The 23,647-nt window shown below is 39.2% G+C and overlaps 1 protein-coding gene across 3 annotated transcripts in view; it reads right to left on the bottom strand.

Moving 5' to 3' along the window:
* The window catches only part of PTPN4 (protein tyrosine phosphatase non-receptor type 4), a 175,667-nt gene that overhangs the window by 112,463 nt on the left and 39,557 nt on the right, over positions 1 to 23,647 (bottom strand). For all 3 annotated transcript variants that reach the window (XM_055119989.1, XM_055119988.1, XM_004608155.2), the window contains exons 2-3: positions 20,031 to 20,185; positions 2,237 to 2,344 (exon numbers count right to left, since the gene is read on the bottom strand). In XM_055119989.1, the coding sequence (XP_054975964.1) occupies positions 2,237 to 2,344; positions 20,031 to 20,168 (246 nt within the window). In that variant the 5' untranslated portion in view covers positions 20,169 to 20,185. The remainder of the gene's footprint in view (positions 1 to 2,236; positions 2,345 to 20,030; positions 20,186 to 23,647) is intronic.

Genomic DNA, 23,647 nt, shown 5'->3' with positions numbered 1-23,647 from the left:
TACACTACCCATTGAACTATGTCCTCAGCTCTAAACCTCAATTTTTAATCTTTATAGGAACTCTGATACTTTGAAAACACTAAGAATTTTGTATATGAACAGTCTCATAAATCTTACTCCCATTCAACGGAAATCTCATAAATATTATTCCCATGCTCCTTCCTCTAAGTAGAGTATAACTCCCTATCAGTCCATGAATCATCATCTAAGTCTTGACATCTCATACTGACAATCAGCAATGGCACTAATTATGATATTCTTGCTCTAAATTCTCTTCTCCAGAAACATTTTGCCATCTCAGGGATTTTTCTTACTATGACTAATTGACTGGTTGGCTGATTTCTGGGCCTTCCCAGCAGCGCTGTGTGAGAGGGTGTCTTGGATTAAACTCAGGCCTCGCTGAATGCAAGGTATGTGTTCCAGCCCTTTGAGCTCTGTCCCTGGTCCTTTGAATATTTGAATATTGAAATTGCAGTGCAGTGGAAAGGACTTACAGGGCAAGTTAACATATCTTATTCATTGATGTCAGTAAGTACTGCTCTAGCTTTACTTGTATTAGGATAACTTCTCATGTAGAACAAAAAGTAGATAAGACAGTCTCTAAAGCTTCTTTCCGGGAGGGAAACTGGGAACACTGGTAGTGGGAAAAGTACACGGGTACTGGATCATTCATTCTATGACTGACACCCAATCACGAACAGCTCTGTAACTCTGTATCTCATGATGATTGAATTAAAAAAAAAAAAATCTATGATGCAGGGGGCTGGAGAGATAGTACAGTAAGTAAGGCTTTTTCTTTTTGCTTTTTAGGTCACACCTGGTGATGCACAGGGGTTACTCCTGGCTCTGCACTCACGAATTATTCTTGGCGGTACTCAGGGGACCATATGGGATGCTGGGAATAGAACCTGGGTCGGCCATGTGCAAGGCAAATGCCCTACCTGCTGTGCTATTGGTCCAGCCCCCAAAAATAAGGCATTTTCCTTGCACCTGGTCAACCAGAATTCAATCCCTGGCATCCCATATGGTCACATGTGTATCCCAGGATTAATACCTGAGTGCAAAGCCAGGAGTAACCTCTTGAGCATTGCAGGGTGTGGCCCAAAGGCAAATAAACAAATAAAAATCTATGATTCTACTTCTTTTGGAAAAGTTATTTTGTTACATTAGGATCTGAATTCTTATATCTGGGAATATTATTTCACTTGTGTTCCACTTGTGATAGGAAAGTAAGACAAATGGGACACAGTAAAAAGATCAACTGAGTTCAAAAAGATCAACTGAGCTGAAAACGTTTCCCCCAATCCATTCTGCTATAACTGTTTCAGAAAAGAAATATTTTTTGTGTGTGAAATTTTATGTGATAGAATTTGATCTTTTGTGGTATGAGCGATTTGAATATTAGTCTTAGAATCTTCTCTAGAATGTTTTCGTACTCATGGCAGTGACTACAGTTGTGAATACACAATCTCTTCTCTAATTAAAAACATAATCTTATCTACGGCTATATTAAGAAAACCTGAGAAACTTGTATTTTTAAGACCTCAATAGTGCACACAGTGAGATGCAACAGCCACTTTTCAGATACATGTGGGTATCTCCAGGAAAAGTCACATTAGGAACAATTCTGTCCACTTCCTTTTTAAAAAAAAAAATTTTATTAGTGAATCACCATGAAGTACAGTTACAAACTTAGGAACTTTCGTGTTTGCATTTCAGTCATACAGTCATCTTTATATCCCTCCACCAGTGCCCATTCTCCTCTACCAATGACCCCAGTATCCCTCCCCCCACCCCTACCCCATCTCCCACCACCCCACCCCGCCTCTGCAGCAGGGCATTCCCTTTTATTCTCTCTCCTTTTGGGTGTTGTAGTTTGCAATAGAGGTATTGAGTGGCCTTCATGTTCAGTCTATGCTCTACTTTCGGCACGCATCTTTCAACCTGAATGGGTCCTCCCAACATCCTCTATACTTCCTTTTTATATATATTTATTTATCAAGAAGAAGGCATTAAGATACAAGAAAAGATTCTTAAATTTATTTCTACAGAGACTAGCTGGTTTATTTTATCCATATGAGACACAGTTTTTCATAAAAAAATCAGTATGAAACAGGAATGTGCCTCAGTAGTACAGCACATACCTTGCAAATGTGGGGTACAAACATTATAAACCGAGAAGGAATTTATATTATGAAAGAAACATCAAAACAAAAACACAATAGCTTAAACTTACTGGGTTATCTGTGGAATCATCAGCCAACTGTAAACCAAAATAGTCTCGTTCTGTCAAATCAAGGTGCTTGAAGACTATATCCAACAGAACTTGCCCTTGTTCATGTTTCTGAAAGAAAATCAACAATGATAAGCTATATGCCTCATGAACTTAAAAAGTAAACTTTGTCCTCCCTGCCTGTTAAAATTGTTAACTGTTTTATACAATGACTTAGTTATGAATATAGACTTCACATTACATAGTACTTTAGAAATTCTTGAATATGAAACAATAAAAAGAATTTTCACTTATAAGAAAATCCCCTAACAGCTGACTTATCATAAGAAACAAATAATGCTGAAGGTAAATGGATTATTTATTTTTTAAAAATTGGAGGGAAAAAATGCCAACCAAATACAGGGGTTAGGGGTGAGGAAGACTAGTTTCAGAGTTTCATAGGGCTAGATGGTAAATTCTATTAAAAAAAAATCAACAAAGAACTTGGCCTAATTCTTCACAAACTATCCTAGAAATCATAGTCATCTGAGACTAGAGATAATACAGTGGGTAGAGTGCTTGCCTTGCACATGGCTGACCTGAGTTCAATCCCTAGCATCATAACATATGGGGCTGTCCACTGAGCCCTGCCATGAGTGATGCCTGAGCAGAGAGCACTGCTGGGTGTGGCCCAAAGACAAAAAGACAGAAAGAGAAAGGTAGAGAAAGAGAGGGACAAACATACATACACAGAGAGAGGGGGGGGAGAGAGAGAGAGAGAGAGAGAGAGAGAGAGAGAGAGAGAGAGAGAGAGAAAGAGAGAATCTGATTAGATTCATCAAAAAGAAAAGAAAAAAAAGCATATCCATATTTGTAAACTATATGACCTTAAGCATCCCTTTTCATCTTTCTGAATTTAATATTATCCTCTATAAACAGATTAAAATCTGGCACTCAGATTGGTTTGTTGAAATGTTGAGAGCAGATATTTTCGTGAACCATGAACTTTTCTGGAATAAAAATGAGATATAAGCCCACCTCCCCCACGTGTGCTTCCCTTTGGACCCTGCCGCGGAGAGAGCATGATGGAAGAGCCCAAGGAAGCGCCCTTGGACTCCAAGCAGCCCACTGAACTAATTCCGGCACGCGATCGGAGACCCCACGGCGGGCTGAAACAGTGGGAACCGGGCATCCCCCAATTCTTTTAACCTCTCTCAACTCCTTCCTCCCGAGCACAGCGCAGGGGCCGTGGCTTGCTGAGCGCAAAATGGAGACGCCGAGCCTCTCTCTAGGTTTCTCCATCTTATGAGCACCATAAAAGGGTAAAAGCTTGTAGTGATGTTATTTCTGGTTGTACTTTCCCTCGACTTTATACAGAAACCCAAAACCGCGCGGCCGCGCGACCTAATGTCATCTTAGCATCAGCAATATGTAATGGTTCCATTTTAATGGGTCGGACTTTTGTGGGAGATCCTAACAAGAATAGTAAGTCTTTTGCTGAAATATTGAAGGCAATCAAAGTGGTAGCCATCTCTCTAGACTGAACTAAGCTATATCCCCACGCCGGCTGAGAAGAAATTTTCTTCTTTCTCGGGAAGAAGCGCGGCGTGGAGTCAACTATAGTGTGATGTCCATTAAGCAAACAGACCTGGTGGCGTGGGAATGGGATATAAGGGGAAAAATTATGTACATGGAACAGTGGGACGCTGGTGGAATCTCGAGCCGGAGCCGATACCAGCGCAAGACCTTCGGTTCCAGAAACTGCTTACAGGCGTGAACTCGGTGGCGCGGGGCAAGGGGGAAAAAGAAAAGTTATATAACAAACAGCGGGACTTAATATCTCTATATTCTTAGCAGTGGAGAACTATCAAATGCCTCCTTAGCGATAGGACTGTCTTTTTCTTTTTTGGGGGAAACCCCAACAACGGTAGTGAGTTGTGTGTTGAAACATGGAATGTAATCGAGATAAGGCGTAAACGAAGTGAAACTTATCACTTACAAGGGTGGGGACTGGGGAGGTGGGAGGGGTCGGCAGGTATACTGGGGGGGTTGGTGATGGAAGATGGGCACTGGTGAAGGGAAGGGTGTTTGAGTATTGTATAACTGACATAATCCTGAGAACTATGTAACCCTCCACATGGTGATTCAATAAAATTAAAAAAAAATGAGATATAAGAAAATAAGATTCCTTGGGATTTATGAGGATCTTCTTTTGTATATAAGGTCACGTTACAATTATACCACTAGTCTTATAATCCAAAAAATACACATAAATAGGATTTCTATAGTATCTGTAATAGTAAAATATTAATCAAATAATAATCTGCAATCATTTAAAAGAAAAAGGGCTTTACACTGATGTCAACATGCTCAAAGAAAAAAGTAATCAAAGTGCAAGAACAGAAAAAAATAGTCTACAACTCCAGTTTTGAAAGGAAAAAAGTATATGCTTGCTTGCATATGCATAGAAAAAGAAAGAACAAGTTCATTATAGTTGTGAAATAAAATAAACACAAAGGTCTTTATTTTGTATTTTATGTATTCCCCTCTAGGTTTGGGGATTTTTAATGAGCAAACTTTGTTTTTTCAAAATTGCAAAAAACAAAAAACAACCACAACTTCTTTAGAGATTTCCCCCGAAATCCTACATCTGTTGATCTGAATAGATGTCACTGTATTTCCCATCAAAAAGGTCCACTAAGCAATTTAAAACAATTCCTCATACAGGGTTTCCATTTAATCCCCACCATCAATTTACGTGCAAGTGCAATCCCAGCAGAATTTATGCTGTGAACCGCGTTCCAAAACAAAAAGCATGCAATCTCTAGCACACAATAAGCAAGTGTGTGCAAGCACTGTAACAAACAGATGTGTGACTTCTAAGAGAACAGTGTAAAGAAAGTGTGCACTAGACAACTAATGTGTTTTGACTTCCAGTAAGTAATCCAACTAACAAATGTGCTAGCACCACAAATAGCTCTATGTGATCCCTAGTCACTACAACCAGAGGGAAAGGGAGATCAATGTGTGTGTGTGTGTGTGTGTGTGTGTGTGTGTGTGTGTGTGTGTGTGTGTGTGAAATTAGGGGTAGGGACATAGGTCAAAGGGGTGGACCACATGCCTTACATGTACAAGGCCTTAAGTTTGATTCTGGTACCACAAGCCCCCTGCATCTCCCTTCAGCATTGCCAACTGTGGTCCTGGTGGTCCCCAGCATTACCATCAGGAGCCATACTGCATTGTCAGACCTGAGCACCAAGTAGTTTGGCCTTGAACCATAGAGCCAGGATTTACCTATAAAGATGTAACAAAATAAAATTAATTTTAAAAATTAAATGTAGGAAGGAGCTGGAGCGATAGCACAGCGGGTAGGGCGTTTGCCTTGCACATGGCCGACCCAGGTTTGATTCCTCTGCCCCTCTCGGAGAGTCGGGCAAGTTACTGAGAGTATCCCACCCTCATGGCAAAGCCTGGCAAGCTACCCATGGCGTATTCAATATGCCAAAAACAGTAACAACTGAGGCAGTCTGGTGAGCGACGCGGCCGGAGAAATGCTCCGGACCCGAATCCGGGCCAACAACACCAGGGATCCAGACGGAGGAGGTACAGCTGGTACACCTTCTCCGGATGGAACCCTGGCGACACTGAGAAGCAACTAACACGGCTCCGGGTTGCGGGACTGGAACACATCCGAGCCGCGGGGGGGCACTGGAGTGGGGCAGCGCCTGCCCAAACTCCAAATGGTCCCGGCCGCCAGAAGTCCCGCCCTCGACCCACCCTCGGCGCCATCTTCCCACCTTCAACAGAGAAGAGGCCAGGCAGTCTGGTGAGCGACGCGGCCGGAGAAATGCTCCGGACCCGAATCCGGGCCAACAACACCAGGGATCCAGACGGAGGAGGTACAGCTGGTACACCTTCTCCGGATGGAACCCTGGCGACACTGAGAAGCAACTAACACGGCTCCGGGTTGCGGGACTGGAACACATCCGAGCCGCGCGGCCGCTGATGCGGCCGCGCGACCTTTTCTAAAAACTGAAAACATACAATCTTTTAATGACAAACCAATTATCAAATGCTTCCTTAGTAGGGCTGTCTTCCTTGGGGGGAAACTCCAACAACAATAGTGAGTTTTGTTTTGAAATATGGAATGTAAACAAGGTAGAGAGAAAATGAAGTGAAATTCATCAGTTATACAGTTAGGGGGGCTGTGGCGGGGGGTATACTGGGGATTTTGGTGGTGGAATATGTGCACTGGTGAAGGGATGGTGTTTGAATATTGTATAACTGAGACATAAACCTGAAAACTTTGTAACTTTCCACATGGTGATATAATAAAAATTTAAAAAAAAAAAATAAAAAATAAAAAGATAAAAAAAAAAAAAACAGTAACAACTGGTTTCACAATGGAGACGTTACTGGTGCCCGCTCAAGCAAATCAATGAGCAATGGGATGACAGTGATACAGTGAAATGTAGGAGCATCAATCAAGACATTACTGTATTAATACCAATAGGAAAATGGAGACTTAAATGGCAGGGAAAAGGACAAGGTGAATTTGAATAATTCAAAAGAAGTAAAATTGGCAAATAGGTTAAGTGAAGCTGGATGACAGAGTGTAAAAATGATGCCCACGCCCATGTTTGTGGATTAGCCAAATAAATAGTGCTGCTATTAACTAATAGAAGATAATCTACGATTCAAGGAATAAGAAAAGTTTGATTTGGGGCCTGAGCAATAGTACAGTGGGCAGGGCATTTGCCTTCCATGTGGTCAACTGGGGTTCAATCCCCAGCACCCCATACGGTCCCGTGAACACTACACTACACTAATTACTAAGTGCAGAGCCAGAAGTAACCCCTGAGCACCACCAGGTATGATCCAAAAAAAGTTACATTTATGAAACCTAACATTTTTAGTACCTGTAACTCAATCAAAGAAGGAAGAGTAGAGAGCAGATAAAAATCCAACATGAGGGCTGGAACGATAGCACAGCGGGTAGGGCATTTGCCTTGCACGTGGCCGACCCAGGTTTGATTCCCAGCATCCCATATGGTCCCCTGAGTACCACCAGGGTTATTTCCTGAGTGTAGAGCCAGAAGTGACCCCTGTGCATCATCGGGTGTGACCCAAAAAGCAAAAAAAATAAAAATAAAAAAAAAATTCCTAATCCTTACTAAGATTAAATATGTCTGTCTCATTTAGTCCTTATATTTTTATTTTGTATACGCATATATCTGCTTAGTCTTAACACATAAGCTCCTCCTATGTCTTGCTCTTCTTTCAGAATTTTACCCTACTGCTACCTCCCCAGTGATCATAGATCCTTCCCTAGCACATCTCACCATTCTATCCCTTTACAAATTTTCACTTTCTAAAATTTATTACTACCAAGCACATGTGTAGTTTACATGTGTCCCTACACTAGAACAGTTAGTTCCATAAAGGTAGAATCCTGTTAATTATCAGAACCCTGGAATTCTGAACACTAACAAGCATATATTAGTTACTTGGTAAATATTTGTTGAACAAACTAGCAAGAAATGGATAAGATGAATGAACAATTTTTCTGTTTGAGCAAGAAGAAATACAGATTTTGGAATGAGCAATCTGATAACTGAAGCTAGGAAGTAGATGAGATTGTCTTAAGTCAGAGGAGAGTATAAACACAGGCAAGCAAACAAAAGCAAGAATAACTGGAATTATATCAAATTAAAATTCTTCTACAGAGCAAAAGAAACAAAAAAAAAGCAACCTAGCAATTTGGAAAAGTCAGCTGTGTATCACACAATCTGACAAAATAGAGAAAGATATACCCAAAATAAAAAAATTCATGAGGGATAAAGAGAGAGAGAGAGTATATATACACACTCAATGGAATACTGCTGTCACTAAAAAAGATGAAATCATGCTTTTTATTTTTTATTGCGAGGCTCATACTAGAAGTGCTTGGGGCTACTCCAGCATCAGTGCCCAGCAGAACAAGGTGTGCCTAGGATAAAAACCAAGGACTCCTGCATGCAAAAGCATATCTCTAAAACCTCATCCCACAGCCACTGTCATGTAAGTTCATCTACTGATTTAGAGAGATCAACTAGCCGCAAGAGTTCACGGATGCATCCTAGCTGAAAACTCGGGGGTACTTTTGGAAAGTGGGGAAGTGGAGCCTGCCAAGTTCCTGCCCTGCTAAAGCCCTGACAGCCGCATTCACACCCCAACAGCTGCCGCCATGCGAATGGCTAGTCTCTGTTATCTCAAGACTGAGCTCTATAGAGAAGCCAAACTGCCAAAACTTTCAGGTACGCTGTTTTGTTTTGTTTTTTTTTTTTCACTGAGAATTCTAGGGTCTTCTCCGAGTAAGGGTGGGCAGCCCTCCCGCATTCCCCAACCCATAGTTCCAGATGCCCCAGCAGCCACACCTACATCCCACAACTGCCACCATGTAAGCTCACTTCCCAGTAAAAAAATTCTGGAGTTTCTGAAGTGCATGGTCTCATCTGCAGTCACAAGATATCTCCAAACTCTACAATACTGACATTCCAGTCAGAGCACAAATTAGAAGGGAAAGTAAGACAGAGCTTAATGAACAAAAACATTAACACGGAAGGCTCAACTAGCAACAATAGCTTAGTAAACACTCAGACAAGGACTTAATATCCCCATGGGGAGATATAACAATTCTCACATATTTTCTTTTATTCAAGGATTTTTTGATAAATCCATTAGCCGTTTTAGAAGTAAAAAGCAATATGAAACCAATTATTTTGGGCCTGCTAATGGAGCAGGCTTGAGGAGTGGTTAGGAAAATGGGGAAAATGGTAGAGGGAAGTTCACACTGGTAATGGGATTAGCTTTAGAATATTGAGTACCTGTAACTTTTTTTTTTTTTTTTTTTTTTTTTTGCTTTTTGGGTCACACCCAGCAATGCTCAGGGGTTACTCCTGGCTCTGCACTCAGGAATTACTCCTGGAGAGTACCTGTAACATTTGCATCATAAACAATTTTGTACACCACAGTGTTTAAATAAAGTGGAAAAAAAATGGAAGAAAAGGGCAATTGCTCTAGCCCTTTGAGCTATCTCCTTGGCCCCAAAATCATGCCTTTTGTGAGAAAAATGGATGGATTTTGAGATTGCTATGCTAAGTCAGGCCTGAGCACAGCCAGGTATGGCCCCAAAATAAGAATTAAAAAAAACTTTTTTAAACACCAACTGCCCTTTCCAATGATAAGGCAGACCAGATAAACTGAACAGTGTCTGTAATGATGTGCTTAGAACTGCTGGGTGAAATATAACAATTATTATTATATATATGCTATACCATAAACTAAACTACAAAGACATAGGTAAGTTGAAAATTCTATTATGGAAAAAATATATCAGTAAACATGAATCACAAAAATGGTGCTCATATTATATCAAAAACAATAGATTTCAGAGAAAAATTATTGGAGATAAAGACAGAGAATGGAACAAGCCACCAAATTGTCCCAGGCAGATGGATCTTCAAGCTGAAAACTCTGCAGCCTTCTTGGAATGTGGAAAGGGAGATTCCCCTCCTCCTGAATAGACCTGGCAACTGCCAAACCCAAACCTCCTCCAACATATAAATGGTCCAGCTCCATAGCTGCAGTACACGGTCTCATATGCAGCCATGCAACACATCCTCCAAATTTCAGAGTACTAACAGCCCAACAGGAGTAGTAAATTTGATGAGAAAATTGAAGCCCAAAAATTAGAAGTCCACCAAGCTCACTGAGCAAGAGCAGTAACACTAAACGAGTATCAACCAACTCAGTAAAACCTCAGTTTAGCAACACCACTATGAAATAAAACAATTACACAAATTGACTTTTATTAATCTATTTTCTGATCATTCCATTTGCCATTTTGTTGCAACAAGCAAACTGAAGTAAATCTGTTTGTGCCTGCTAATGGGGTCGGCTTGGGGACTGGGTGGGAAACTGAGGATGCTGGTGGAGGGAAGGTCAAGTAGAACAAGTGTTGGAACCTTGAATGCCTGAAACAACTGTATTATCAAAAATTTTGAAAATCACAGCAGTGACACTTTTTAAAGTTTTTAAAAGACAAAGAATGAAAAAGTCAGTCCTCCAAAACACATATAATCGAAGATTGTATATACTAATGCAAACTTGACAAAATACAATAAATGGAGAATCATAATGCCTTGATTCAAAACATACTATATGTAACTACAAAAATCAATACAATGTGCTTCTTACATAAAGACAGTTACTGGAAGAGAAAAAAATTGAGAATCTAAAAATAATTACATATCAGCTGGAAGGGTGCTAAGATAATTCACATAGGAATGAGTTGTCTTTTGTATTTAAAAAATGGTCTAATAATGGCATATCTATTCTCAAAAGAATGAAACTAAATCCCTATCTTTCTGTTTTAAAGGTTGACACATTATATATTTTAGATGTGATCGCTTCTCAGCCTTTTGGCTAAGATCAAGTGTAGTACATTTCAGATGTGAATTATATCTCAATAAAGCTGCTAAAACAGGTAAGGCATGAAAGTTGAAAGGTCTTAAAACTAGGGCACTACCCCAAGGGGCTGGAGCACAGATTCAAAGGACTGGTCAGGGAGATAATTCAAATGGAAAGAACACACTTGGGAGCGTTCAACCCTCAGCACATCATGATACCCAGAGCAGCATTGGGAGCAGCCCTGAGCACCCGACTCCTACAAAAACATTGGCAGACATTATATGGAGAAATAACTGATCTTCCCCTCAAAAGACTCCAGCAGAGAAAATTACTGACAAACCAGTTATGTAAGAAGTGAAACAAAATCTAAATGATCAATAATCATACAGGAAGAAAACATCACACAGTGAAGCAGTAAGCAGTAAACTATTGCTTTGTTTTCCAATCCCTAGGAAAACTTTCAGTATTTCTTTTTAAAACATATCTGCCTTAGGGGATTTGTAAATATAGTTCATCAATTTACAGAAATTTGCTTAAGTTTCTGTTTGGAGGTTTTTTAATAACTGAGGAAAAGATCCTTTCTTCTTTTTTTTATGAATGTGGTAAATTATATTCACATTCTTGGGAATACCTAATTTGGTATTACTATATTTATGTGAGTGGGTTTATATATAAAGTTAATTTTCTAATAAAATGTTTAGAAAACCTCCCACAGCTGCCGCCATGTTGACTCACCCACCGTCACAGTTCTACTGATTGACAAGTAAGTCTCTGAGGAGATGCAAGCCAAGCAGCGAAAATTCATGGACACACTGGTATGATGGCTGAAAACTCTGAGGTGCCCTCAGAAGAGGTGTTGTTTGAGTGTCCGCCTTGCCAAAGTCTGGGCAGCTGCACCCATACCCCACCACGTGCAGTCGAACCAAAAGCTCAATGCCAGCACTTCACTAAATAATCTCTGCAGATACCAAACTGCGCAAAATTTCAGCTAATCCATTGTTCAGGCTGAGAACTCTGTGGTATTCTCAGAGTGAGGGAGGGGAGCCTCCCCCAACCCCCATATTTCCTGAAGCCCCAGCAGCCACATCCACATCTCACAGCTGCTGCCATGGTAACTCATTAGCCCTGACTACAGAGACCTAAATTTCTGGACTGTGAGCAGCGTATGCCAAATTCCACAAGACTAAAATTCTTGTAGGAGCACACCAAATTAGATGGAGAAGTAACATAGAAGTCAACATACTTTGACAAACAAAAACAACAACACAGAAGGCTCAACTATCAACAAACAGTTCAGTAAAACCTCAGACAAGGACTTAACCCTATTGTGAGAGACAACAATTTTCACAAATTTTCTTTTAAACTGAAGTATTTTTGTAATTCCATTAGCCATTGAGTTGTAACATCATCATTATCATCATCATCACTCTGTTGAGCGTTGATTTTCTCGAGCGGTCTCAAGTAACATCTCCATTCATCCTAGCCCTGAGATTTTAGAAGCTTCTCTTTACTCGTCCTTCCCAATGGTGCCACATTGGAGGTTCTTTCAAGGTCAGGGGAATGAGACCCATCACTGTTACTGGTTTTGGCATATAAAAACGCCACGAGAAGCTTGCCAGGAGTTGTAATAAGCAATATAAAATTAATTATAGTGTGCCTGCTAAGGCAGCAGGCTTAAGGGGTTGTTTGGAATATAGGGACAGTGGTAGAGAGAAAGTAATTCTGGTAGTGGGACTCTATGAGTAAGGAAAATAGTAAGTATAACACAATTATGCTTTAGCATGAGTTTTGATTCAGTCCCACTTAGTATATGAAATGAAAAACCAGGAAAATAAAAAATAGCTCTATAAATAACCACTAATTATAGAAAGTTGGGGCTGGAGCAACAGTACAGTGGATAGGGCATTTGCCTTGCACGCGGCCAACCCCCCAGGTTCGATTCCCAGCATCCCATATAGTCCCCTGAGCACTGCCAGGGGTAATCCCTGAGTGCAGAGCCAGGAGTAACCCCTGAGCATTGCCGGGTGTGACCCAAAAAGGAAAAAGAAAAAAACACGTATAGAAAGTTATCAGGAAAGGCAGTCTCATCTCTTCCAACTGTTTCTCTGAAAGACCATATAGTCCCAAGGCTGCCCAGTCATTCCCAAGTGAAGAGCCAGAAGTAAGCTTTGAGTGTGGCCAGGTGTGGCCCGCAAACCAAAATAACAATAATAATATTTATCTCCCTACACAATCTAAAGGTTTCATTGGACTCACCTAGGTAAGTCTCACTCAGGAAATCTCATCATGTAGATACAATAGCATGTTTGCAAGAACTGGTGTTATCTCAGATACATCCTAAGAAATCTAGCACTTTTTTTTCCTGTAAAGACATACACCTGGAACTCCTTAAATATCCTGCTCTCTTGATGTAGTCTCTACACAGTCACTATAAGGGCCTTTTTTTTTTTTATATTTCTTTTATTAATTCACCAGCAGCCAAAAGCTCTTCTACAGCCAATGTTCCACAAAAAAGCAGCAGAATCTAAATGATCTTTGCAGACTGTCCTGCAAAGTCATACAACTCTTCTAGTGGATTTCTATTTAATGCTGACAGTCACAAACCCTACTAAGCTAAATTGACAGGGCAAAAAAGACACTGGAGAAGGTACTCAAACGTAACACATAACGATGTTAAAGTATGGAACAGTCAGAGATGAGGGTCAGCAGCAGGGCACTTGTCTTGCATGTGTTAGGCCTTAGGTTTGGTTCCCAGCATCACTAAAAACAAACAATAATAAAGTAAAGGTGGAGAAAAAAAAGGGAAACTCAAAATAATAATGGCAAGTCAAGAAAACATTTTTAAAACACAAATACTAGAAAGTCAATAAAATTTGTATTTCAATAATTACTTAAATATCAATGGCTTAAATTTAACAATTAAAAGGTATACAGTGGCGGGCCTGGAGCAATAGCACAGCGGGTATGTTTGCCTTGCACGTGGCCGACCCAGGTTTGATTCCCAGCACCCCATATAGTCCCCTGAGCACCGCCAGGGGTAATTCCTGAGTGCAGAGTCAGGAGTAACCCCTGTGCATCGCCGAGTGTGACCAAAAAAAGGGAAAAAAATGGTATACAGTGGCAGAAGAGATAAAAAATAAAACCCAATTCTTGCTGCCTACAGTAAAAATATCTTGGCTTCTGAGACAAATTAGGCTCAGAGTAAAAGTTGGAAAACACTTCTACAAGGGTAGCTTTAAAAAGATACAATATACGGACCAAAAGATAATATAGTTCTTAGGGTCCATGTTAGGTATGGGCCAGATCCAGGTTCAATTCCTAGCACCACTTGATCCCTGAACTGCCTGAGACAGCCCTGGAGCAGTCAAGCAGCATTGCATCCTCAAGTCCTTGCACTGAACTACTGGCCCAACTGACTGAGAATCACCAGTAACACCTCAGACCTCCTGAACACCATTTGGAAGGCCCACCCCAAAATAAATAAAAAGACAGATACAGATACATTTGTATCAGATACCATATATTTCCAGCTAGAAAAATGTACAAGCATACATTTTCAGCCACAAAAAAAGCACTCAGAGATAGGGATGGACACTAAAAAATGGTTAAGGGCTTAATACAATAACAATAATAATATATGTGTACTAAATAAAAACATACCAAATACATTAAGCTTGGTAATGTAAATAGGATTATACTGACATTAATGCAATTACTATAATAGCAGAGAATTAATACCCATTTACAACTATGGACAGATCAACTAAACAGAAAAAAATAAGGAAATAACAATAATAAATGGACTAGAACAGATGGGCCTTAATAGACATTTACAGAAAATTTCACCCCAAAACAGCTGAATTTACATCTTCCTCAAGTGCACACAGAAATTTGTTCAAGAATGGACCATATGCTGGAACATAAAATAAATATCAATAAACTTATGAAGACAAAAATCATACCAAGTACTTTTATTACCAAAATCCTATAAAAATTAAAACTAAACCATAAAAAGAAAAGACATAAAACCTCAAATACGTGGAGACCAAATAGGCTTCTTGGCAATCATTGGTTCAAAAAGGGAACTAAAGTAGAAATTAAAAACCAGGTTTAGACAAATAAAAATGAAAACGCAAGTTCTCATACTATAGTATGCAGCAAACAGTAAACTCAAAGGAAGGTCAATGACCTTCATAAAGAAACAAACAAAAATATCAAGTAACTAATGTAACGTTAAGCTGAAGCAACTGGATAAAAAAAGCTACGAACAAAACCCAAAATGTAGTAGGAGAAAGAAAATAATAAAAACAAGAGTAGAGATAAATGAAATAGGGACCAGAGCAATACTAGTACGGCAGGTAGGGCGCCTGCTTGGCATTCGGCCCTACTGCATTAGATCCCCGGCATTTCATACGGTCTACTGAGTCCCCCAGCTGTGACGATCCCTGAGCATCAATGAGAGGCTCAAAAACCAAGAACCAAACAGAAAGAAAGAAATGAAATAGAAACTAAGAAAATACCAAGAAGCAACAATGAAACTAAGAACTGGTTTTCCTGTAAGAAAGTAAATTCAATAAACTTCTATGTAGGTTAATACATCCCCTTCCCCCAGTGTTTCCCCAAGTGGGTATTACTCCCTGCCTCTCCTTACCCCTAGAAGGGCCTTGGAAACCTCATGGTCAAAGGTTTACAAAACCTTTTGACACCAGCTACAATACTAGCTATATAGACTGTAACGTAACACATCTGACACTATCCACCTGGAGAGGTAAGTGTCAAATCCCAAAGGTGAAGGTTGAGTCCATATGTCAGGGTTTCTGGAGGAAGGGATTTTAAGATTCACAAAAAAACCTAAAAGAAAGGGTTATCCATGGAAGGAAGACAGGAAGTAAAGCACAGTGAGTCATGTTGCTTACGTATGTGAGAACAACTATATCTCGATGGTCACTAACAACATTTCAATGACTACTGAAAGTTTGTTTGAAAGTTCTAGTAAGGAAACAGAGTGATGTCATGCATCCTTTACCAAAAAACAGATCATACAGATTAACAAAGTCATACTATTCAATTTCAAAACAGACACACCCATAGAGTAAGAGAGAGAAAGTATGCCTCGTGCTATCTAATTTCATCGTATCAATCATGACAATCTATAATCTAGTCAGGCTGGCCCTATAGCAAGTATAATATAAAAAACAAGCAAACAAACAAAGCCCCAATGGGAAATAGTGAATTAAAATATGAAGTATTTTAAAAGTATTTGTAATCTGTAAAAATATTAGATACTGCCAAATCACAAAATACATGAAATACAGAAAGTCACTGGATGGTTTTAGCAGTAGAATTAGCTTTTTTTTTTTTTAAAAAAAAAAGCATACATTCAAAGACATATTGATAGCTATTTAAACTACAAAAAGAAATGATAAATATAATTTGTAAATATCAGATATAAGATGCTGTGACAAACAGCCTAATATATATGTACCTGGAGTCTACAAGTAAAGAGAAAGGAACCTTTAAATTATTAAAAATTGTATGAGATAAAATGCACACATGCCAACACCTACCCCTAATACAACCATGCATATGCACATTTCACACCCCTGAAATTTAAAAGAAAAAAATAAATAATGGAGAAAGATGTTTCTCTGATCAGAGACAGAGTATGGGGGTTAAGGGACATACTTTGCAGGCGGAAGATAACTGGTTTGGTTTCCAGCACCACATGGCCCCCCTCTCCCCTCCAACCATTTCCAGGTGGAGACATGTTGGCCCCCAAGTACTCCATACAGCTTTTCATAAAGGCTGCAAACATTTATATTCCTATCACCATTGTATTAGAACTTCTTTTCTCCGTGTTCTCACCAACATTAGTTTCTGCTTTTTCTTCTGATATGGACTATTCTGACAAACTTGGTGATTCTGTAATTGTGCAAAACCATTCCATTGTGGTTTTGTACATCAATCTTTCTTCACACATAAAATGAGTCAAATGCATAAGTACTTCACAAGTATTCTCACTTATTGTAAGCACTGAATGCAAAGTAATCATTCTCTTCTTAAAAAAAAAAAATCAGAAAATGACTTTCTGCATTGTTTTTTTTTTCCCCCCATTTTGTTGGGGATGGAATCCAAAGTCTCTTGCATAAAGCAGTATTAACTCTATTACTGTGCTATATCCTGGGCCCCATTCTCTCTTAACAATTAAAAAAAACTTTAAAGCATAAAAAGCTAAAGCAACTTAGGTATCCTAGGCTAGAGGTAAAAATATCTCCCCAAATAAACAAACATGGTAACCTTAATACACTAAAAAATATACATCAAGGTGGTAATAAGTTTTCTAGTGCTTAATATTATATGGGGCTGGAGCGATAGCATAGCGGGTAGGGCGTTTGCCTTGCACTCGGCCAACCCGGGTTTGATTCCTCTGTCCCTCTCAGAGAGCCCAGCAAGCTACCAAAAGTATCCTGCCCTAACGGCAGAGCCTGACAAGCTACCCGTGGCATATTCGATATGCCAAAAACAGTAACAAGTCTCACAATGAAGAAGTTACTGGCTCCCGCTTGAGCAAATAGATGAACAATGGGACAACAGTGCTACAGTGCAGTGCTAGTATTATACAGCGTAAGGGAAAACTTCAAAACAGAGGAGAAAAAAAGCTTTAAAAATCCTTATTACAATGTTTGAATTTTCAAACATTATGAAAATTGACAAATTATCACATTTTTTTAAATTTCAGGCACTGTGATTTACAATATTGATAGTGTCAGGGATTTGTGCATAAAACATTCCAGCACCATACCTGCACCAGAGGGTCAGCTTCCCTTCACCATTAACTCTCCACACTCTGCCCCACCAATGATATGCTACCTCAGTTTCTGTTGCCTTTGAGTATCTGGTGGTCCTCACTGTGTTTATATTCCATAAAAGGGAGAGGATTCTGTGTCTGTCTGCCTGTCCCTCTCCTTTTGACTTTACTTAGCATGATACTCTCCAGATCCATGTACATAGACACAAACTGCATGATTCCATTTTTTCTTATACCCATGTAGTATTCCATTGTGTATATATACAAGTGTTTCTTTATGCAGTTATCTGTTCTTGGACACATGGGTTGCTCCTAGATTTGGGCTATTGTGAATAGTGCTGCAATGAACATAGGAGTGTAAACGTCTGAATAGTTTTGGGATCCTTGAGGTAAATAAATACAAAGAAGCAGAATTCTTGGATCATATGGAAGAATAATTCCTAATTTTTTTGAGAAGTATCCATATTATTTTCCCCAAAAAGGCTGAACCAGTCGACATTCCCATCAGCAGGGGTTATTTCTGGCTTTGAATTCAGCAATTACTCCTGGCAGTGCTCAGGGATCATATGGGATTCCAGAGATCAAACCCAGGTTAGCTGCATGTGAGGCAAATGCCCTACCTGCTGTACTATTGTTATAGCCCCATAAGTCTATTATTTTTAAGAGCTTTTTATTTTTTTTTGTAGAGTTTTTACGACTTTCTATATATAATATGTCATCTGAAAAACTGAGTGTTTGATTTATTTTTCGATTTGGATGCCCTTGTATCTCTTTCTCGCTATGCCAAAGACATTCAATACTATTTTAAATATTAATGATGAGAATGGGCATCCATGTATTGTGCCTGATCTTAGTACAAAGAATTTCAATTTTTCATCACTGAGTACTGTGTTCACTATGAGCTTGTGGCACATGTTCTGATAACTCATATCTTCATTCTTGTTTCCAGGAATCTTTTGATTCCTTTCTGATTTCCTCTTTGACCCACTGGTTGTTCAGTAATGAGCTGTTTAATTTCCTAGTGTTTGCATTCTTCCCCCATTCCTGCTTATGACTGATTTCCATTTTCAAAGTATCATGGCTGATACTATTTCTGACTTCTTGACTTTACAAAAGTATGTTTTGTGCCTCATTATATGGTCTACCTTGAAGAATGTTCCATGTTTACTGAATAATATACAATCAGCTTTTGGGAAGGTAAAGAGTCCTATATGTGTGTCTGCTAGGCCCATGCCTTCTTTTTTTTCCTTCAGAGCATTGTTTCCCTATTGAGTTACCGCCTAAATGATCTGAGTGGTGAATGAGTATTGTCAAAGTGTTCTAAAAATGTGTTCACATTTCTTAACAGTATACTTTGATGGACCATCATTGGAGTATATATATTTAGGTGTATGAGCTCTTCGTGATGTACTGATCTGTTTATCATTAAGAAATGGCCATCCTTGTCCCTCATGACCTTTTTAAGCTGGCAGTCTATCTTGCCTGATATAAGCATATCACCTGGTCTTTTTAAAGGCATTGTTTGTTGCCAGTGTCCCCCTCAAAAAAAAAAAGGAGAGAGAGAACTGAGACTGCCAATGGAAGAGGGGGTGTGAGGGTGAGGTACAAGAAGGGACCCAGAGATAGTGGTAGAGGGATATTGGCACAAATGATGGGGGATATGATGCAGCAGTATTGTAAACCTAAATCATAAATATTAATGCTACTGTAAAGTATGACCCAAATAAATAACTAATAATTATATAAAATTTAGACCTTTACAATTATGCCTTTAAAAAAATCACATTTATAAAAACCATCCCCAGTTCTCTATTGATCTGGTCCACTAATTATAATGTACTAGTCCTGAATGGGTCAACTAACCTACGTTCCTTCTTTCCTTTCTTCCTTTCTTTTGGTTTTTGGGCCATCCTGGAGGTGTTCAGGGCTTATTCCTGGCTCTGTGCTGAGGGGTCACTCCTGGAGGGCTCAAGGGATCCTATGGTTTGCCAGGGATTGAACCAGGGTTGGCCGTGTGCAAGACAAACACCTTATCTGCTGTACTTCATTCTGACCCCAAACTTTCTAAAAGATACAATTTGAGTCATACCTTATACTTGGATAGCTACAGATGCATAATAAAAAGTTTCCTGCACTGTATAAGTTTTTCGACCTATATGACAATTAAGTCATTTGTTTATAGCTTAAATTTGTACTTAATAGAGTTATTTTTGTTTAGAGTCACACTCAGTGATGGCTCTGCACTCAGGAATTATTCCTAGTAGTGCTCAGGGGACCATGGGATGCTAAGGATTGAAAACAGGTCAGCAGGTCAGCCGCATGCAAGGAAGCATCCTACTATCTACACTATCTCTCCAGTGTTTTAAATTTCACTTAATTTTTTACCCAGGTTTAACTGAAGTACCACAATTCACAATGATACTTATTGATAAGTTTCATGTATACTATGTTCTAACACCATACTCACTGCCATGTCCATTTCCTGTCACCAATGTCTCAAGGTCGCTTCCCACCTACCCCCACCCTAACTAGAGATTTTTGAAGACATAATTAACTTACATTAACTTTGAAAGCTTGTACACTATTATCCAGGAGCAGAATGTTGCAAACCACCTCTGTATGTTGTCTGTCTCGGGCCAACTCTGATGCTCGTACATTGTAGGTTCTGCCAGCAGGCAACCGGAAACGTGAGGTCATTACTGTCCACACAAGGTCTATATGGGGAAAAAAACAAACAAACAAACAAATACACATACACTAAATGAAAGGATAGCTGAAGATACAAAATATTTAAAAATGTAAGTTTTGCTATATATTTTTCCAACTAAGTAAGAAAGCAATTACAAACTTTCAAACATCCAAGGTAATAATTATAGGTATAAAATAGATATATAGGGGCCAAAGCTATAATAGGGCGCTTGCCTGAGAGCAACCAAATCAAGTTTGATCCCTGGCATCCCGTTTGGTCTCCCAAGCACTGACAGGAATAAATCCTGAGTGCAGAGCTGGGAATAATCCCTGAGCATTGCTGGGTGTGGTCCAAAAACCAACAAAACAATCAAACAAAAATAAATAAAATAGATATACAGTTCTTCATCATCTAAACTAAAATTATAGGGAGGCAGAGCAATAGTATAGCAGGTAGCACTGTAGCACTGTCTTCCCGTTCTTCATCGATTTGCTTGATTGGGCACCAATAACGTCTCCATTGTGAGACTTGTTGCTACTGTTTTTGGCATATCGAATACGCCATGGGTAACTTGCAAGGCTCTGCCGTGTGGGCAGGATACTCTCGGTAGCTTGCTGGGCTCTCCGAGAGGGATGGAGGAATCGAACCCAGTTCGGCTGCATGCCAGGCAAACACCCTACCCACTATGCTATCGCTAAACTTAAAAATAACTCCAATGGAGCTGGAGAGATAGTGCAGATGGTAGGGTGCTTCATTGTATGTAGCTGACCTGCTGACCTGTATAGCAGGTAGGGTGCTTGCCTTGAAAGCAGCTGACCTCGCTTTGATCCCTAGCATCCCATTAGGTCACCCAAACCTCACCAGGAGTGATGCCTGAGCACAGAGCTATGAGCTAAGCACTGCTGGTGTGGCCAAAACCAAATAAAAAAACAAAACCCAACTAAATAAAAATTACAAACTGCCCAGGAAAAGGAACTTTATTTTAAAATATTCCATTGATGACAATATCCTAACAGGTCAGGATATAATATTTTGAATATTCTAATTATAAAATATAAAAATTTAGAAATAGACACAAGAGGAAAAGAGAGTATAGTACAAGAGAATGGTACAGGAATTAATATGCATGCCTTGCATGCAGCCAACCTGCTTTAATTCCTGGCACCAATGGTTCCTCAAGCACTGTAGCCCTGGAGGCCCCTAAGCACTTCAAGGACAGGCCAGCTAACCAAGCATAATAGAGTCCTCACAACACCATCTTTGGGCCCTCATGTCAAAGTGCTGACCCCATTATCCAAGAATCACCAGGACTGGCCTACACTGTCCTCAAGGACTCTGGGTCTAGCTTGGGGAGACCCCCCTCCCCCAAATTTTAAGATTGAGATCAGATATAGGAATTTTTTTATATATATAAAAAAAGAGACTGGAGAGATAGCTCAGTCAAGTGGAGCACATGCTTTGCATGCAGGAACCCTTGGTTCTATCTCTGACAATACGAGTCCCCAAGCACCATGGCAATGACCCCAACCCTATGACACTGAGCCTGAGCAGGAAACAGTCTTAAGCACCACTGAGTATGGCCCAAAAACTAAAAAAAAAAAAAAAAAACAAAACAAAAACCTCTTATGTTAACTATTCTTAAATTCAATCTAATTATAATTTAGTCATAAGAAAATTAAAAACCTAACAAAAAATTTAAGAATGCCTATTTTCACTTCCTGATTTTTAATCAAAGGGAAATATTTTGCCTATAAAAGAATAGCTAGCTATCATACCATTATCAGCAACATTAGACATTAGACATCAAAAGACAATGAAGAAGTAGCTTCAGGACTCTAGAAAAAAAGATTATTTGAAATACAGAATCATATGCTCCAAAATTAATATTCACTTGGGAGAATAAAATTAAAGAAATTTTCAGACATTCAAGGAAGCAAAGGTTAAAATCCTTAAAATAACTACCCTCATAAAGGCAAAAAAATTAAAGTAAAAAGGAACAAATATATATTAGTTTTTAAGCTATGAACAAGCAATAAGAAATTTGATGAGTAAGAAAAAATAGCAATTCAAATCAGTGGTATTAAAACTAAAAATGTCAGGTGTGCACAAAAGCTGTAACAATTAAAACACATACAAAAAAAAAAAAAGATGTTCATATGTTGACAGAGAGACTTGCCAAGTAACGATTCACTGAATAAAAAACAGCATTTGGCCTTATCCAGAACAACCTGTGCTCCTAACAAGCAGAACAAATTGGAAAATCACCAACTCAATGCCCAAAGAGGGGGGGAGAGGGAGAGGGAGAGGGGGAGAGAGAGAGAGAGAGAGAGAGAGAGAGAGAGAGAGAGAGAGAGAGAGAGAGAGAGAGAGAGAGAGAGAGAGAGGAGAAGAAAAGCACCTGCCATAGAGACAGGCAGGGGATGGGGGATGGGGGGAACCTGGGGACACTGGTTCTGGGAAATGTGCGCTGGTGAAGGGATGGGTGTTAGAGTACTGTATGACTGAAATCCAATCACTAACAGTTTTTTAAGGGTATATCTCACAGTGATTCAATAAAAAAGTTCCAAAAAAACAAAAAACACAGAGAGAGAGAGAGAGAGAGAAAAGAAAATCATCAACTCAAATCAGTATAAAAGGAAAAACAGAGCAAACTGCTGAACTTAAGATTAGAGAAACAGGCAAATATATACAGGAAGTCACTGCTTACACTAAAAGAAACCCACAAGAAGAAACTGCCTAAGTAACACAGGCAACACAGGAATTAAGGTGCATGACTTGCATGCAGCCAATCCTAGCTAGACCACCTAAAACTCCAGGCCTCTGCATCCCAAGATCACCAGGTGCTCTCTGAAAGCCCCTTAAAAGCACCACAAGGGTAATCACCAGTACCACAGGGTTTGAGTAGCACTATATTCTAGGAGCCTCACAAAGACCCAATAAGATTTCACAGTCAATTAAAGGCATATAACCAAAAACTACCTGTTTTAAGTTCTCTTAAGTATCTCACTGATGACTACTATGCTTTAATTATTATAGTTTCGTTGTGAATATAGGCACAGTATACAAACAGCAGATTATTTTGAAAACCAACTATCAACCAATATTTAACCCAATCATTAACCAATAAACATTAAGCCAATGTTTTTCACTTTTCCTTTTTTTCTTACCAGAGATCTTACTCCTATTTTTAATAAAAACAAAACGCTTTCTATAGATATGAAGTTATTTGGAATTGAGTCACAGATTTTGAGACTATAATTAGTTAAATCAACTCTTGGATAACATAGATAAATTTACCCCAAACAAAACCCATCTCTCTGGTTCTCATCTGAACAGATGTAGCAATTACCAGTACATTTTTAGGAAGTAGCTCAAAATTCTAGTCCAAGGATGCCTAAAACTTGTCTATACTAAATCTGATACAACTAGTATAACATGTTAATGAGACATCTATATATTATTTGTTTAAATTTGATAGCATAAATAT

The sequence above is a fragment of the Sorex araneus genome, chromosome X, assembly GCF_027595985.1.
Source record: "Sorex araneus isolate mSorAra2 chromosome X, mSorAra2.pri, whole genome shotgun sequence".
NCBI lineage: Eukaryota > Metazoa > Chordata > Mammalia > Eulipotyphla > Soricidae > Sorex > Sorex araneus.
This window is presented reverse-complemented; position numbering and strand designations above follow the sequence as displayed.